Consider the following 17,529-nt stretch of genomic DNA (forward strand, 5'->3'; position numbering starts at 1 on the left):
CATAGAAGTAAAACAATACACTAGCCAAATTGGAAATTTTTGACATTGTTTGGTGACAAACCGATAAGTGAAAGATCTACATATTGTGATGTCATTTAAATTTTGTATTAAAATAATATAATAATAAAGATCTATGGTGCGTATACTACTTTTGCTTATGCCTGAGTTATGCGCCACATCCCGTATGGAATCCAATCGCTTCGGTAGGGTATACTGCAAGTTAACGCTCGCTGACGCATGAGGGGATTTTCAAACCCAGTGTTCTCTGTGCACATCAACGTGCATTTAATGTTAAGGAAAATTTTCGTTAATTGCTATTTGCTGCTTGAGCTCTACTTCTGCGGCATTTTTTCTAATCACAGTGTTTGTTTTTTTACTAACAATGCTAGAATTTTTTAATAAATCATTTATCGGGGTTATCGTCCCTTACGGATAAGATAGTATGTAACGTTACTGTATTGTTTTAGCTCCACCGTATTGTATTATGTGTTGTGTGTTTGTGTTATTGTTTGTGGTTTCTATTTTCAACTCTCTGTGTACCGGGTAAAGCACAATACAGTTTATTTTAAACAATTTATACACTTTAAGCATAACATTTCGACATATGAACGACCGTATGGACGTTCCGTTCTACCATTACTTACGTCTTAATATTAAAACCGTTAAAATCGCCCGGAATCGGAAAACGAAAACGCTGACCTTTCACCGATACTACTTCTCGAACACTAACGTAAGCTATGATTTCTCTCTTTTCCTTAGCAGATGTTTAGATCATTCTAAGGTGCTTTTTATCTCTCTCCTGCGCTGCCATTTTTCTTTAAAAAAAAAGTCTGTATTCCCAGTGCGTCATATCGCTAGAAGAACCGGAGAAGAAACAAAAATGCCCCATCATGGAGGGAAGAAATGAGAAAGGCCTCGATATGGCCTCCCGATCTTACTTTACGGCTTTGCAACACAGTCGATACACGATCCGGTTTTTATACTCTAGTCACCTGGCGATCAACCATTTAAAATAGTGCGATATTTAATGCCGTGGTCGCACAGTGAAGGACCAACCAGTGGGCCAGAGGTTGCGTGGCAAAATCTACATAATCAGTTTCACACACCGTTACCTGCATTCGACGCAAATATGTTAACCGATGAGGGTATGTAGTTTTATATGTTCAATTGATGGTGTGTGGTCCCCGTGTTTGATTTATACCATCGCGAGCCACCAGCTACCTTACATAGACATCTTTCGTTTCAGCTTCAGGTCCGAGTGATGGGTCTCTGGACGCGAACTCTGCATCGCACTATGGTTCATCGTATCACCGAGCGGGGATGTGGCAGAGATTGGTGTTAGTAGAGTCCCACAGCTGGTGTCACCCGCCGATCCACTGCTAAGGTACGTTGGAAGCGCGTACATCGACACGTTTGCCAGCGGCAGCGGGTCGAGCTTCTTGAACATCTTGATCGAGTGCTGGTCATGGTGCATGGGCGACACCGGTGACAGGGATGCACCGCGACCGAGATGCTGCTGCTGGTGCTTCGGGGTAGCTGGCAAGCTGCTGTACTGGGCCGGATCGACCGATGGCGACGACGACGACGCCGGAACCGTTCCTGAGTTACTGCGAGAACACTCGCGCAGCATCATGAGGTGATCGAGCTTGTCGACGGTGGCGTTCAGCTCGTGCTCCCAGACATCTTGCTCCTGCTGCTGACCGTCGCCTCCCTCGACCGGCCGAACCGCCAACGTACGCACCTTCTGCCGCAGCAGCTCCAAATGTAAATCATCATCGACATCGTCGTCGTCGTGGTGCAGTGTCACCGTCGAGTAGTCGTCCTCCTCGGTAGGATCCTTCTCACTCACAGCCGAACTGGTCGCCAGTGAGGCACTGCCCACTGAGTGGATTTCACACTTGTCCAGCTCGCTCGAAATATCCGGCATTGTGCTACTGTACGGGAAGGGGCTGTTGCTTGTGGCCGGCGTTGCCGTGGGTAAGATGTTTGCTAGCTCCGCGCCAACACCCGGTTCGCGCGGACCGGAAGGTGCAGCCTGGCTAAGATCGCCCCGCTGCTGATGGATCTCTTCACTGATCTTCTCCAGGTTCCGCAAGGCCGTACTGTACGCACTCTTGGACGCCTGGATGAGCTGCTCCAGTTGCTGGATGCGACCCTTCTGAGCTTCCAACTGTTCCTGACACAGTTGTTTTTCGTCAAAGTAAGGTCTTGACTTTTGTATGCTCCTCCGATAACGTTCTTCCAGTTGTTGTACCTTGAGGAAGCGAAAAAAAACGAAAAGATGAAATTAAAGATAATGATAATGATTTAGATAGAACAAAATTGGCTGATTTTAATTTCATGATTGATGGTTGGAAGGACTGACGGTTAGAATTCTATGGATGGATTAACTCTTGTCACCAGAAAATAATTTTTTTTATGAACTCTTGTCCCCAAAAAATATATGACTTAATTACAATTTGCATATCTTTCCGAAATAAAAGAGGAGAAACACATAATTTACACTAAAAATAAGCGACCAAAAATGGTTTTGTGTCAGCAAGTGGTGAGCAAAACGAATGTTTTGTGGTCCAGCCAGTAAATAATGATTAAGGCAGTTCACGCGATAGTGCGCATATGGCTTTTGCAACGATCGGCCGATGGTTGAAAATATATTTTGACTTCCAAGGTACTATCAACACTTTCGATTCTAACCATCATTATTTCTAGAAGAAATAATTAACACTATGATTAAAATCGATTCTAAACATAATTATTTCTAGATGAAATAATTTTCACTGTAATGAATAAAATCATGCCTAGATGTTAAACAAAAAACCTTGTAAACAGCAAAGTGATGTTGATGTTTAAAACCGACAACACATGTTACAATTGTTACGCTAGAATTTTCCCAATTTTACAAAACATAGCCATTTTTTTTTTAATTTCTCATGTCGCTAAGAAATTTATATTCCAAAGTACACAAAAACCTGTAGGAAAGCAATACAAAGAGTGTTGCAAAGAAAAGAAAGTCAAGAAACGTGCAACTTTCCCACCCGAGCCGGTGGCATAAGAAACTTAACGCAAAAGCTATTGGACAGCTCCTCGCTGGAACAAACATTACGTAAGGCAATTCACCGGACGGCAAACGAACCTTCGCCTTCACTCTGAAAAGCCCTCAGTAGGTAGTTACGCACCACGCACCCAGTGGGAGGCGGGAGGGGGGTCGCAGTCTCCTGGCAAAAGCAGAAAATTTGATTTTTCCCGCTTACGAACACCTGAACACCTGGTTTACGGTTTGCCGGTGCCGTTCGATTTGCCGACGCTGTATCGGTTGTGTGATCAATGTCTGCTTGGAGGCCGCTGTTTGATAACGCTTTTCCTTCGCCCTTCATGCCCCGCAAGCGAGTCGGACGAACTGTCAATGTTGCGTACGGCGAATCTTGTCGTTCTTGGTATTCCGATTCTAATCTTGTTACGTACTGCGTCGCTCGTGTGGTGAGACGTTTTCTATAAAAAAAACTAAATCCCGCAAGGAATTCAGTAATGCAAATGATCCTAAAACTATTTTTTTTAAACCTATGCCGGTGGCTGATGGTTCAAATTGAGAAACATTACATACAATCGTTTCCATTACGAATGAAACTTTTCACACTTCGACCAACGTCGTCCGCCAACCTGATTTCCTCGGTGTTGTGCAACACCATCCGCCCATCAATGCCGTGAAATTGGAGGAAACGTACCGCTTTTCGCCCGACTAATTACTTCCGGAGCTACCAAACTAGTCGTTGAGAGAAGTGGAAAAACAAGTGATTTTCCGCTAAGCATAACAATTGGGTTTTTGTCGTGGCAGAGACAAAAATGTGTCACCTCCGAGGAGTTGAGGGAAGGCACAGCGTAGGATAGGAGTAAGGGGCAGGCTGTATTTCTCCATCAGCACATGGGGTTTGTTTCATTGCGACAGAAACAGCAAGGCTGACATCAATTTCTAACGGATGCAGCATCTCGTTGCATTTTATATACAAATGAAAACCATTTCAGTAGTCATTTCTTCCAGTAGGTTTGCGTTTAATAGATCTATTTATTTTTATAGATAATTCACCGATTGGTATAAGGACATGTCTTCGTCAAAATTATTATCATCATTGCATTATCTTTTTTGGTTTTAGTCCAAATTTTGGCAACGAAAAGAAAATAGTCTAGGCAAAATTTGAAAATAGCCTTTTTTCATTAATGATTTTGTTTTATTATGATGGCATTCGGTGAAGAATTTTTTCTACCTGCTTCGGAGCAACATTTTATGTTTATTTGTCTTATCCACACGTCTGGATAACCTGGTTTGACTTTCACGAGCGACGATGATAATGAGTCTAAAAGAAAAACGCGTTCAAACGGTTTATAGTTTCCAAAACAACGCGTTACATCTTTCGCCACCAGAAATGGAGATAAGAGAAATGGAGGGCAAAGTAAGTCAATTTATTTATTTATATCTACGCTCTGCTACGTAACGCGCTGACGCCATAACTATGCGCCACAGGACGCATCGGAACGGAACAGCATCTGGTGGTGGTTTCCTCAGCATAATTGTTCAATCGGGCACCGGTGCTCTATTGTGTTCCGGGCGCATCGAACCGGGGCGCATAAGTTACCAGTAGTTAGAATTTGATTTGAATGTCTAATTGATCGCCGCCCTGGTCCACGCCGGTACGGAACGGGCCGCGTTTGCGTCAATTTTCCTTCCGAAGTGGGAGATAGCGAATGCCGACCGACCGGAAGCAAGCAGCCAACCGTTTCCTAGCGAACCGTGACACTACAACGAACGGCGCTTTTGAGTGGGAGCAACGCACAATTGGTCCGAATACAAACGCGTTCAGTCGTGGTGCATGACGGCTTTTTTAGCTGAGACATTGCTGCACACGTAGCATTCGGAAATGGTAGTTTATTTTCCGTGCTGTGCAGGTAGAAAATTCGATTCTAACCGGATCATAAAATATAAAAAAAACCTGTGCGTACATGTAAGTGTATCATATTCGACATCCAATTATTTCCCGTAATGTTATTATCATTGAAAAAAAAGTTTACAAATTTCTCAAATGGTTGATTCGTAACTTTTTCCACAATTTTTGTTATGAAAGCGCATATTTAGTGTCGGGAAAAAAACAAAACGCCAGTGTGTCAAGTGACTGACACGATTTCTTTATCACATATCTTCTTTTTATGAATCCAACACATGTGAAATACAACACCAAATGCGCGAGGGAAAGCATACCTACGGACCATGGCATCGAGTAGAGCGAACACATCCAACGCATCCAATTTATATGAACACATCCAACGTACAGATGTATTTTCTCAATAATGCTTAATGTATGTACATTTTTTCGCTAATACCATAAAAATATTGCTCCAATAGGATACCAATTTCTTTTAATTTTCATTGAATGAAGCAGCTTTAGAGCAAAAAAAAAACAGAAAAGGCGAACCTTGTTCCCAGGGAACAGTTTAGTTCCACACGAAGAGGAACAAAATTCCCAACGAATTCCTTTGCATGCATGTGGGGACCTGCACGATAAACATCGTTAAATTGACTGGGTGGATATCGTCCCCCGGAAGCAAATTCAGCCCAAAACACGTTGGAAAGCGAATTTACCACGGTCTGAAACCGTTGCCAACCGTTACTATCGCGGCCTCAGTCGACGACAGTTCGCTAAACGAGCGGGAAAAAAATTCACTTTCACTCACCACTAGGGTGTACGATGTATGTTTTGAAAGTAGGGGGTAAACTTATCGCGTGGTCGATTCCTCTCCCCCGATGAGAATGCATGCACTGGATGGCGCAGGGCGCCCCCTACACATCGATGGTGGGAAGCAATGGGAGTAAAAAAGTACCTGCTGCTTGGAGAAATGGTAATGGTGGCGGCGGGAAAAAACCGCGGGCGAGGGGCGAAAAGTAACATGATTTGTACATCGTGAAGCATTATGCGGTCGCGCGCGCATTCGGACTGAAGCCATGTGTTAAGCTGTCTGACACGCCGCACCGAACGCGTTTGAAACCTATCGGACGCTAATGTCGCTCTCCCTGGCTACATCTGCTTCCCAATGCACTCATCATCGGTGTAGAAGTGCTTCTCCTTCGCGGAGTAGGATATAAATATCCGATGGAAGACGTTGCCGAGGGGAGGAGTTCGCTTTTCGCGAAAAATCGTCGACGCACCGTGCGCCTCCCACCTGTAGGAAGGTGCGGGGCACATCAATAGCTTCAGTTCACACACGCATTAGATGTTGGGTCAGAAACGTTGAATTGCCACTGCTGCCCCTTTCTCTTGCTCCGCAAGCCAACGTCACCATGCAAGCCACGTTTTGGTGCTCACGTGCAGTCCGTGGTCCGCCGACAACCGAAGCTTCACAGCGCTCAGTATGGGGCGAAACTTGCCGACATATTTGTAGTACGGTACTACGGCAGTAGATTAACGAGGTCGCATGTCGCAACCACGCTGATGCTGAAGGTTATGTCTTTTTTTTCAGCAGTTCGCAAATCGATATACTGTGGTATAACCCAGTTACTTGCTTGCTTATTGTGGTATTTAAAATTTAGAAAATAACAAGGCCGACCCAAATTTCTAGTATTTCGCTCCTTGTCCTAGTATGAATTTACTTTTATTTTAACTATGGGAAATTGCACATCCAAATATGTTTACAAAACAAAACACATCCAACGATTATGTAGCTTAAGAGACGACAAACCATCATGATAGGGTTCAAATGAAATTTAATTAATTTCGTTTGTCGGTTTCTGTTTATGACCTACAGGCATCACATTTAATACCACACCGTGTTTTGGTCAACATTCATGTGTTACTTACTTTCTTTTCCGCTTCCTCAAACACCTTCGCTTTTTTCTGATGTTCTGCCCCGCTTTCAGCCTTTTGTTTCTCTGCATCCGTTACCTACAAATGAAAAACAAATCAATTAGCATCGTGAAGCAGAACAAAAATAAGGAAATATGAAGATTCCAACAGAAGATGCATCACCCTAAGGAACAACATTCCGATGCGTCTAGTAATATGTTTTTGCATGCTAGAAGCAAACCAGGATATGTATTTTATGGCGGCAGATTAACAAAGAACTACGAACGATTGGTTCGTTTGTCTTCCTTAATGCAATCATTAAGCTTTGTTCTCTTAACCACAAACGCCAGCACTTCTGCGCTCAACTCTCAGCAGTGCTTAAATTAGATTCTTTAGATTCTGGGCACGTAACGTCCAGAAACGCGCATAGTTTAGCGTGGTGTCGTTAAAAATATTAAACACACGTACCTTCGGGTGCCTAAGTGTTTGGGAAGGAATTCGCTAGCACTGTAAGGTACATTTCTTATTCTTCATTTTCCCACCTGTCATATACTGTGAAATGTGTTAATTTATGATTTCAAACCACCGCATGGCAAACAGTGAGTAACAAAAATACAACACGTTCGAACGGAATTTAATAACGGCAAGGTCATGGTGGAGAGCACCAAAATTGAGAAAAAAACATTCCGTCGCGTTGTAAAAATGAAACTGGTGCAATCGATTCGTCATCCATCCTAGAGTTCCCCTATGTGTTTTGCGAGGTCGAAGAGGAAACAGTTTTACGACAACAAGCGGCATATCAGCTGGTGTAACAAATGATGTAAAACGAGGTAGCAAACGCAGCCACTCTCTTTTAACTTTCACCGTTATTGTTGAACGAAATCGATATCGGAGAAACCAGACCGATAGAATAGAATGAAATGAATGTTTGAAGATAACATAATACTACAATATTAAGCAGCAATTTAATAGCAATCTCTACGAGTCTGTGTTCTTTAAAACTATTGACCAAAGCAGGAATTTGTGCCTTGTTCAGTAGGTTCAATATCAACTTTGCCAACCGTCAGCACAAACATTACACCTGTCGGTGGATAGCATCTGCTGTAGTACCTTTATCGTAGCGTGGTTCAACATTTCCTGCCAGGCATTATCAAACTGCCATTCGTGCGAGTTGGACATGAAGCGCTGCTCAGCCAGTGCCACTGTTTCCTTCGCGGCCGCATGAATTTCGTTGGCCCGCTGATACTTGAGGGTGGCCGCCTGGCACTCCAGCTGGGCCACCTTCGCCTTCTCCAGCGCCTCGTAGTACGGGCGAGCCTTCTCGATGCAGCTGCCGAGCTTCTTGGAGGACAGCTTCAGCCGGCGGGTTGATTCGTTCATCAGTATCCGAAACGTGGAGTTGGCTTCCTGGAAAACATGGTGAAAGAGAAACCAGAAAAACACAAGCAATTAGAAAGGCAAATGGTTTTAAAGGTATATTTAGCAAAATGTGTACTAATAAAGAACTTTTTCAAAAATCCCGCCTCTACTGAAATTAGTAACTAAATTAACAAATAAGTAAATCAAAAAAGGTTGTATCTCCCAAAACTGGCTGAGCTGATCCTCAAATTCCCAGTATAATGAGCTACAAAAATCTTTAAATTTTTCAATTTCAACTTTTTTCCTTACGTTCTTTCGTTTAAATGAATGTTTTATTCCCCATTTCAGCTACCCATGTTGAGGGCACTGGGGAGAACTTTCCGGCCCAAAAACTATTTAACAAAACAAAACCCCCTGTTTCACTCGCGTAGAAGACAATTACTTCCGGCATGTGGGTTTTAAAACACTCTTTTTCATTTATTGTTTTCACTTGTCTTTGCCTCCCGCAGGCCCGGAGACGTGATACACCATGATGCTTCAATTAATTGCGGCCATTTAAAGGGGAGCTCCAAGACATACTAGCGAGCAACACTGCCAACACCAAGGCATGTGATTTGCAAACAATGCATGCAAAAACGGGCATTGCTGTGTAGCGGTGCGAAAACAACAACTTAAGCCGAGCCGGTTTGTGTTTGTTTTACAGTTTTCAAAAAAGACTCGCAACAACTACTCTTCTATCAAAAGCGAGCGAAAGGCACTTTTTCGTTAACCTTCACATCTTGCAAGGGATGGATGTTCCTGTACACCTTTTTCACACTTAAAATGGTAAAATGAATGAAACTTTAGTTGCATCAATCGTACAAGTTGTGATAAACAAATCATGATCATAGAAGTATACACTGAAATTTTTCTTTAAAATATATTTCTAGTTTTACAGTTTTTTCTAGTATGAACTCAGTTTTTTCTTCTGCAAAACTGTTTACGTTCAGATAAACGTCAGTGTTTTCTTTATTCTGTGAAACTCCCTGCCATCTAAAAAGGCACACCTTAGAACGATGTGTCATGACGTTCTGTCTAAAAGAAGTACGTCTACAAACCTGCTTCCTACACAACATGTCCCACATACTGGTGGTGGAGAGCAAGTAGAACCTTCGTTCGTTTAGTCACGTTTGGATAATATGGCGTCGTTTATTCCTCAACCATCAACAACTAAAAGACCCTTGTTTCGATCGCATTTCATTAGTCCGTCTTTGGCATCCATGCCACAGAACCATTGCCTCTCAGTATATTATTTCTTGTATTACCACTGGTCGATGCTTTTCACCTTAACCCGCATCAACTTTATTACGGCTTCTGGATGCCTGCCATAGGAATGACATCATCGTCAACGGCGCTAAAAATGAAATCAGTTGTAAAACCATTCGTTGATGCAACCAATTCAGCAAATCGATATCAAAAACAACGGTCGATCTGAATTTCCCAGTAGGCTAGCGTAACATTCAATCAAAGCGTTTTCTGTTCAATTTCTACATAAACTATTTAGTTTATATGAAAAGTTACCTTTTTTTTTTTTATATATTTGGACGGCCAGGCCGTATTGTAGAAAAGTTACCTTTTAACACAGGTAAAAGAAGCTTCCAAGTGATAGCGAAATTACGTCGCAAAGAAGTATTAATCATTGAACAAGGAAACCAATGGAATATCTATGGCAATCACATTGAACCTACAATCATCGTCATAATACTATCGATTCTTGGTCAATTACCAAGTTGACATAGACGAAGCGCTCGTCTTTATCGTAGGTTTAGTATATACCAATCGATATGATCAACTTACATTGGATGAAATTTTTTAAATTGTGTATTTGCAAAATAAAAGAGCCAATAAGGCGTTGCAAATACATGCTATTAATATTGTCACCCACCATGAAAAGATCATCAAAGTGAAAAAGAATTAAAATCATCGTACAATTTCTTGATCTTCAGTTTGAAATTCATATGAAAAATGTATGTATGTAACTTTTTTAAACTCAATTATTTAAGGCTACTCAAAATAACCCATCCGGATGCGACGGGAAACCCCCGTCAGAGAAGCACTAAGACTGCCTGAAAAAAAAGTCTTTGTGACACTGTGCACGTTTTTTTCGTAACCACAATCCTCTACCGGCCAACAGCATCATGCATGCATATGAGCCGTACGGTAATCACGGTGTGGAGCGAATGCGCATAAGTGGATATGACATGTGGTTTTCCCACAAGCGCACCGGTTTGCTGGTGCATCTTACCATCGGAGATGAGAGGGCGGGCGGGAGAAAAACCATCTCTGTGGCCACCGCAACACACGTAACAATGCTTGGGCAAGCCCTTGAAAAAGAAGCTTCGGTGATGGTAAAGATGAACGAATTGAGGGTAATCTTATTAAATGTGCCATAGAGGGCTGAGGCTCGAGTGGGCACCGATGCTTGTGTGGTTATTTGAACGGACAATACTGGCACGGACGGACATGTCGTACTGGCTGTAGGGGGGACGTTACGAACGCCACGATTCAGATTCCCACGGCATCCAATGCACGCAACTAATCAGTGATGGTTTTTGTGACATAGTTGGAAAAGTGGTTAATGATCAAGTCAAGTCATCGTTTGTTCCATAATTACGCATTCACATTAAACAAATATATTGAAAATCCTTCGTGGATTCTAACTGTTTAAAAAATATATTTAGAATGCGATTAGAAATGCAAACAATTTAAACTGTCATTGCTTTGATGGAGGACGACTAACCAACAGAAAAGGAACTTTGTTTGTTACCAAAAAACTAACATTACATTTTTCCAATGTTCACCTGATTAGCTTATTAGTAGTTCCACTAAAATAGGAGACTTTCCTACCAAGGGTTAAAAGGGTTGTAGGCTACATTTATCACTTCATTGTGTATAATGTCCATTCTACTGCGGTATTTGCATTGCATTGGCACGTTAGAAGCTGGGAAAACACAAGTGCTTTTTGATGTACAGATATGGTTACATCATAAGATATTAGCAACCGATTAGTACCGTTCGCATCAATCAGGATCTATAGAATCTTTATACTTTAAGTTATGACATCACTGTCGTGAGAAGCGGGGATTCCTGGAACGTTTTAACTGTAAAGCGTTATAATCGTTAAAATGAACTAAAACATTGTTTTGCACGGATGCGGTTGAGAGCTCATGAAACCGACTTAATTAGGTTGATTTAAATGTTAATAACAAAGACCCTCCATAATAGTGACGCTCTACTTGAGGACTAAAATAGAAATGCTCGATGATGAGTTCATAATACTGAGACCTATCAGTATTAGAAAATTTATTACATAATCGTTTTTTCGCATGACCACCTGGAACTTGGCCAGAGAAACACATATACAAGCGACCAACATTCTTTCTAAACTAAACTACGTGTGCAGCAAAAACCTGAATCTTTTCGTACGATCTGCAGAAAGAAGTTCGTCCGACAGAAGTCAAACGCTGTTACGACGAACAGAACGGAAAGGTAATGAAGTAATTGCATTCATTTATGACCACGTACAGTTTGGGCAATTGCAAAAGCCAACATTCATTTCAGGGACTGTAAAAAAACAGCTTAGGTTGAGTGTAGTTAGTTATTGCTTTCGACGCAAATCCTTGACCTTAGATGTAAAACAGACGTTTTTCAATAATACAATCGCTCATTCTGCGACATAATAGTAAACTGGTGAAGCTATGAACTAACCGTTGCGGTAAGTCCACTATGTCCAAACACTTTTCAGATTGTTTTGTTCGTTATCGAATCCTTGTACCGTCAAATAATAAACAGTTTTTTACAGCTACTCATATACTATTCTACAAGATACACACAATGGAAACAGTATTTGCTTTTAAAAAGATTGGCTTACCTCCAGTTCAATCTCCAGCTTGTTAATATCATCTGTAGCCGTATTGAGATTCTCCAGCTCGATCTATAAAGCAAGAATAGGAAAAATGATTAATTTATTATACATCCATTTTGGTTGAGTGAGAAATCGTATGATGCGATAAAAAAAGGGATTCAAATATAATTGACCTGAATCCTGGCGAACAGAAAACGGTAGACATGTCTATGTTTATCTCCATCAAGAGAGTCTCTGTTTGGCATCACTCCAACGAATACAAGGGTAAAGAATAAATTGGGCCTCTAGCTCATGATAGTTAACGAATTTCCATTAGCTTTCTATGCACAAATGGTTGCCTTTTTTGATTTTCTTCTATAAAAAATGACATGCACAAGATACAATCCAATTTGAAAATTGATTCATTAACTATGTGTCTCATCGGAACATTAACAAAAGAGTAACTAATATGTTCGATTTCGATATGAAATCTCTGCCAATTATATAGTGCCACCTCACTTTCACATTTCTTTACTTATCGCGTTCCTTGTTAGAAGATATTCACGTTAAAACTTACTACTAGAGTTTCTTCAGTTAGCCCTAAGGGCATCATTAGGGCTAAAGTAAAGAAAACTGTATACACTACACAAACGTTCCCTTTGCTGGGACTGACGGATACTCAATGGGCAACAACGAGTAGCATCCAAAGACAGCAGGTGGTTTACTGCATCTTCAAATGAAGAGACGAAGAAAACTATTGCACGTGGCTGCAATTGAACAGAAGGGTGCATTGAGAAACCGCGCAAGTGATTTGTGGAAAATTTTGTAACCGAAGAGAAATAAACACAAAAGCTGCTGTGCAAACCAATAAGACGGGGCGTTGTTGTGTTACTCTTTTGTGTACAGTATTTTTACACCCGGCTGATAAGCGTAACTGATAAGATAATGCATAGTGCTGCAGCAGATGGATGACTAATGCACCGCAACAGTGCCAGCCAGGGTGTGATGGTTGATACACAGGTTGAACAAGATAACCCGAGCGTTGGATCAACAAACATTGATCTTTAGAAAAAAAAATACAGTTCAATTCTTTGTTGGAGAGCCTCTTGTAGATAGAATACGTCCTAAGGAAGGTTTATTGAGTGTCAACACGCACGGAAAGAAAGAGGTTGCAAACTAGGCATTGAATACTCAGGGGGTGTGTCTCAGAGAAAAATAGTGTTTTTGATAACGTTAAAATATTTCAAAAAGGTAACAAACATTCCTGGTTATACTAACATATTTGGAAACAACAGGCTTAGGTATTCGGTCATTATTGTTGGTATAGATATTTGGAAAAATCACACAAAAATGTTATGACGATTCAGGCATCCAAAAATTGGGAAGATGATTACGAAATCAACCTTCGTTTTGTTGAACATTTGTTTGCATTTGTTTACGCATGCGACTGCCATTTTTATGCAAAACACTAAGCCAGGAGAGAAAAAAACATTAAATAAAACAACAAAAACTACCCTAGAACAAAGAAACTAAGAAAATAAAAGTTTGTGCGCAGTTTGTGAATATTGCTATTTTTATTTGCGGCGCCATTGTTGACGTTCCCAGACGACGTCTTGGGTCACAACCATCAGGCGGATGCTCGTCATCATTGCTACGTTGGAGATGGTGGGGGCCGTATTCGAAACCAACGACCAGGTCGATGAGCAACACACCCCTCCCTATCTCTTGGCCCCGCGTCGCATATAAGGCTGGGTGGTGTTGGTGGGCCCATTCGAAGCAGAAACCCAAATTTCGACAGCCACACTCGATTCGTGAAGGCGAAACACAAGATCTTGTGCACCTGAGAAGCTCAAGGATGGGTTAAAAAAAATGACTCAACACACCCGGCACACTAGGAGTGTATTCGTGTTGGTCACAAGTGAAGAAAGGTTACGATTTTTTTCGTCTTTCCTCTTTCCTTTACAACCGAAGATGTTGCGATGCTTTCGGTTGCCTTGTGTGGGACCCGCCGTATAACAGCTGGATGAGGCCCATCGGACGAGAAAACCGGTTCAAGAAGGGGAGAACAGGTTCGCTGACAGCAAGACCAACGTTCTCTAGTGCCAGCAAGATGGGGCTGATACTTTAACACATTACTAACGTGAACCTGAACCTGGCCCCCAGGGTCTGCAGCGTTTTTTAAAGTAACATTAGCCTATCTGCTTTTGCCCTCCCGAGTCGGGCGAATACGGTTCCCATGGAAAATTCTGTTACCCTCCGACGGTGAGAAGGAATCTAAAAATGAAATCTTTTTAAGTGAAGTTGTTAGGGCCCCATGCTAAGGGCCACCCGGAGGGGAGACAGAAAAACTCTACGCCATATGCAATGCTTAATGCAGCGGTAGGGACAATGGCATGTAACGGTATTATCTAAAACTACCGCTGCAGATTTAGAATTGTTTTCAATTTAAAAGGAATATGTTCGTAAGATGGCATTTTTGTATGGCAGTGTAGCAAAAAAAAATAGCAAATGTATTAAGAGTAACATTTGGCAAAACAGTTCCTTTCGGCTACTATAAACCTTGCTAGTACATCACGTTTTTAAAGGCAACATTAAACATATGCTAAAAATAAGAACTGGAGCACGTTTTCCGCCACTAGAAGTTAATTTTACCAAAATTAGCTTATTGTTCCACTCTCACGTTGTGAATAAACGTGTTCTATGTTTCCCACCATAGGGAATAGCTACTACTCAAGGGAGGAAAGTTGCTATAACACATATACTCATAAGTAGAAGATGGTAAAAATTATCCTCTAGAATTTAACCAGGTCATGTCGTTTCAGATACTTAAAATGAGCCGATGGTTTTAGAAAAAAAAAAAACAATTCTACAGTACTCTTCATTGTACTACATTGTAAACCCTATACAGTTATATGTAAGTCTTATGCTGTATGAAGTCTCTTAAAGCTACTAATATTTTATCATATGATGGATGTAAGTAGAACCCTTATTCGGGTAATTTTACTCGACATCACGATAAACAAATTTTAATTTGATAAATCAAATTGTTTAATTTGGCGAGCATTCTTGAAACTATCTAAACACGATATTTATTCGAATGCTACGGCTGTAAACACAACGGGTTTACACTTATCATCTTCTTCTAATCCGTAAACGATCTTGTTTGGTCATGTCTGCCCTTTAAGGGCTTACTTTAGACTTTTACTCTATGTGTACGTCGTGGATAGTCAGTCCTTTCCGTACAGGGGAGGGGTCCCGGTCTCGGGTGGGATTCGAACACACGCCGTGGAGGTGGTGAGCCCCGGCGCTCATGGGCCGATTTTCTAACCGGCGCTACTCGGCTCGGCTGTCGCTGACCCCTAAAGCTTCACTTATCAAATTTCATCAATTACAGGTGGTCTTAGAATTACATATGTAAAACTTTATAATTTAAAAGGCAATATTTTAAATTATAAAGTTTTACATATGTAATTCTAAGACCACCACAAATCACGGGAAAACAGTGCATTCGTTTACGATGCATCAATCAAACACCCAGTAGAAGCGAACGTTGATAAAGTGTGCAGTAGTCTGAAACTTATCGCACACCCAAATCGATGTTAAAATTAGATTAATAAAAGTGGGGGGAAATACAGGGCTGTGCAGACAAATACGTCAATGGCCGATGGCAACAAACATCGATTGAAAGAGTCTTTCTGCCGCCAAACGCTTGATGCCGTTAAAACAAAACGACGCGAAGATACATCTTTGCTTCTTATCTTATCACTGCTCCCGGAAATTCCTGTTTTATAATGCCCCGTCCTAACTGCCACTCGACTGTCAGCTGATGGAGTTTCCACTCATGGAACTGTTACGGTAACTGTTGCTTCCAGTTGTGGTATTTCCTCAAATGGGTAGGAATTTCGAGTGCATCGATGAAATTCCAATGTGATATCACTATAAAAGGTGTTTTTAAACTATGCGATACTTGAGATGTGAGGCATTTAATATTCAAATCGCGCTCTTTAGGACACAACTTTAGGATATTTACTAAGATGTTTACTTTTTTTTTCTTAAAGTCGTGTTTACATGATGAATAATACACTGCTTACCTGAATCCTTGGATCTAGCTCGGTCTCTTCGGATTCCTCCATATTCTTTTTCGACGAGGCCATGGTTAGCCAGTTTACAAAGATTTATTTCCCGAAGTTTCAATAATTTACTGATTTGACACTTTTATGCGTATTGCTGTTCAACAACCGTACACGATTTTTTTCCAAAAAGGATCTTTGTAGCCTATTGATTTAAACAGACCGTACACCAAATAACAGTTTCTTTTCGTTACTTCGCTTTCTTTTCGGAACACCTTTGAACTGCACTATAACATCGATTTTCATGAAGACTGCATTCGTCTTCTGTTGCGAACACTTTTCTTCTTTTCGTTCCCGAACTATTTTTATATTCTTCCCGTAGCAGCGGCAAGTGCCTAGAATGAAATATAAACAAGAACCGCGTGATCAGACTTGGGACACGCTGGGGACGTTTTTCACTACGCTACGTATGCTTTAAAAATAGCACCCATTAGGACGACACACATCAATTGCATATTTTTGCTCGTTTCACTCCGTTTTCTTCGTTTGTAAACCCACACAATCGACGAAATGCGATTAGTGCATTGATGTTTTGTACAACCAACACTGGTAGAGTTGGAACAACTAAAAAACAACTAACATTATCTGTTAAACTTTCTTGCCGATTACTTGTTTCACTTTAATGCGAAAGGCACGGGACTATATTTTGTGCCATCGTACGCACAAAGAAAAGGTGCGTCATGCAAGCGGGTAGAAAGAAACACTGAACGAAGCTGTACCTGCCTATCCGTATTCTCGGCTCGGATTTTGGTAAGATTAATCGATCCACTGCACAAACCGTTGAAGACTTTATTAACTCACTGTTATGAAAACATGAGCACTGATGACTCGCACCCTACCTCTGCGCTCGCGACAACAAGGAAGTGCAGGAAAAATAGCAATGTTATTACGCATGCATCTTCCCCGCACGACGAGCGTCCGCAACGAGCAAAGGTAAGCAGCGTAATGACAGCAATAGTGTTGGCAGTAGTGTTGGCAGAATCGGGACTCGGAAGATTCGAAGATTCGAATCCCATTTGACGGATTCTAAAGATTTGAATCCCATTTGACGGATTCAAACGATTTGATTCGATTAGGATTCGAATCAGATTTGATAGATTTGGGACTCGATTTGATTCTATTCTGACTTGTTCCTAAACTGTTTGAATCGACTCACAATGATTTGAGTCGAATTAGTCACATAAATAGTCGATCTAGAGATTTCCTGACTAGTCGATCTAAGGAGAGAAAAATTCCTGGAACCTATTTTTTACGAAGAAATACAGTAGAATGTCCATTATCCGAGTTGTTCTACCCAACCAAACCCATTTCATCAGGACCTGACCATTTT

The 17,529-nt window shown here is 41.3% G+C and overlaps 1 protein-coding gene across 1 annotated transcript; it reads right to left on the reverse strand.

Moving 5' to 3' along the window:
- Positions 1-537: 537 nt before the first annotated feature.
- On the reverse strand, positions 538-17,098 carry LOC131289704 (SH3 domain-binding protein 5 homolog). Its single transcript, XM_058319004.1, has 6 exons — positions 17,001-17,098; positions 16,161-16,534; positions 12,097-12,159; positions 7,938-8,234; positions 6,843-6,926; positions 538-2,254 (listed from the first exon to the last, which is right to left on the reverse strand). Exons 2-6 carry the CDS (start codon positions 16,221-16,223, stop codon positions 1,223-1,225), a joined length of 1,539 nt encoding a protein of 512 aa, XP_058174987.1. The 5' UTR covers positions 16,224-16,534; positions 17,001-17,098; the 3' UTR covers positions 538-1,222.
- Between the last annotated feature and the right edge of the window lie 431 nt (positions 17,099-17,529).

The sequence above is a fragment of the Anopheles ziemanni genome, chromosome 3 (genome assembly GCF_943734765.1).
Source record: "Anopheles ziemanni chromosome 3, idAnoZiCoDA_A2_x.2, whole genome shotgun sequence".
NCBI lineage: Eukaryota > Metazoa > Arthropoda > Insecta > Diptera > Culicidae > Anopheles > Anopheles ziemanni.

What these genes read in the sequence shown, in the direction of transcription:
- LOC131289704 (XM_058319004.1), bottom strand. Translation starts at nt 16,223, where the DNA reads ATGGCCTCGTCGAAAAAGAATATGGAGGAATCCGAAGAGACCGAGCTA. An exon ending in AGCTAGATCCAAGGATTCAG is followed by an intron (nt 12,160 to 16,160) that starts GTAAGCAGTGTA and finishes CTTGCTTTATAG; the next exon opens with ATCGAGCTGGAGAATCTCAA. An exon ending in TTGAGGAAGCGGAAAAGAAA is followed by an intron (nt 2,255 to 6,842) that starts GTAAGTAACACA and finishes CGCTTCCTCAAG; the next exon opens with GTACAACAACTGGAAGAACG.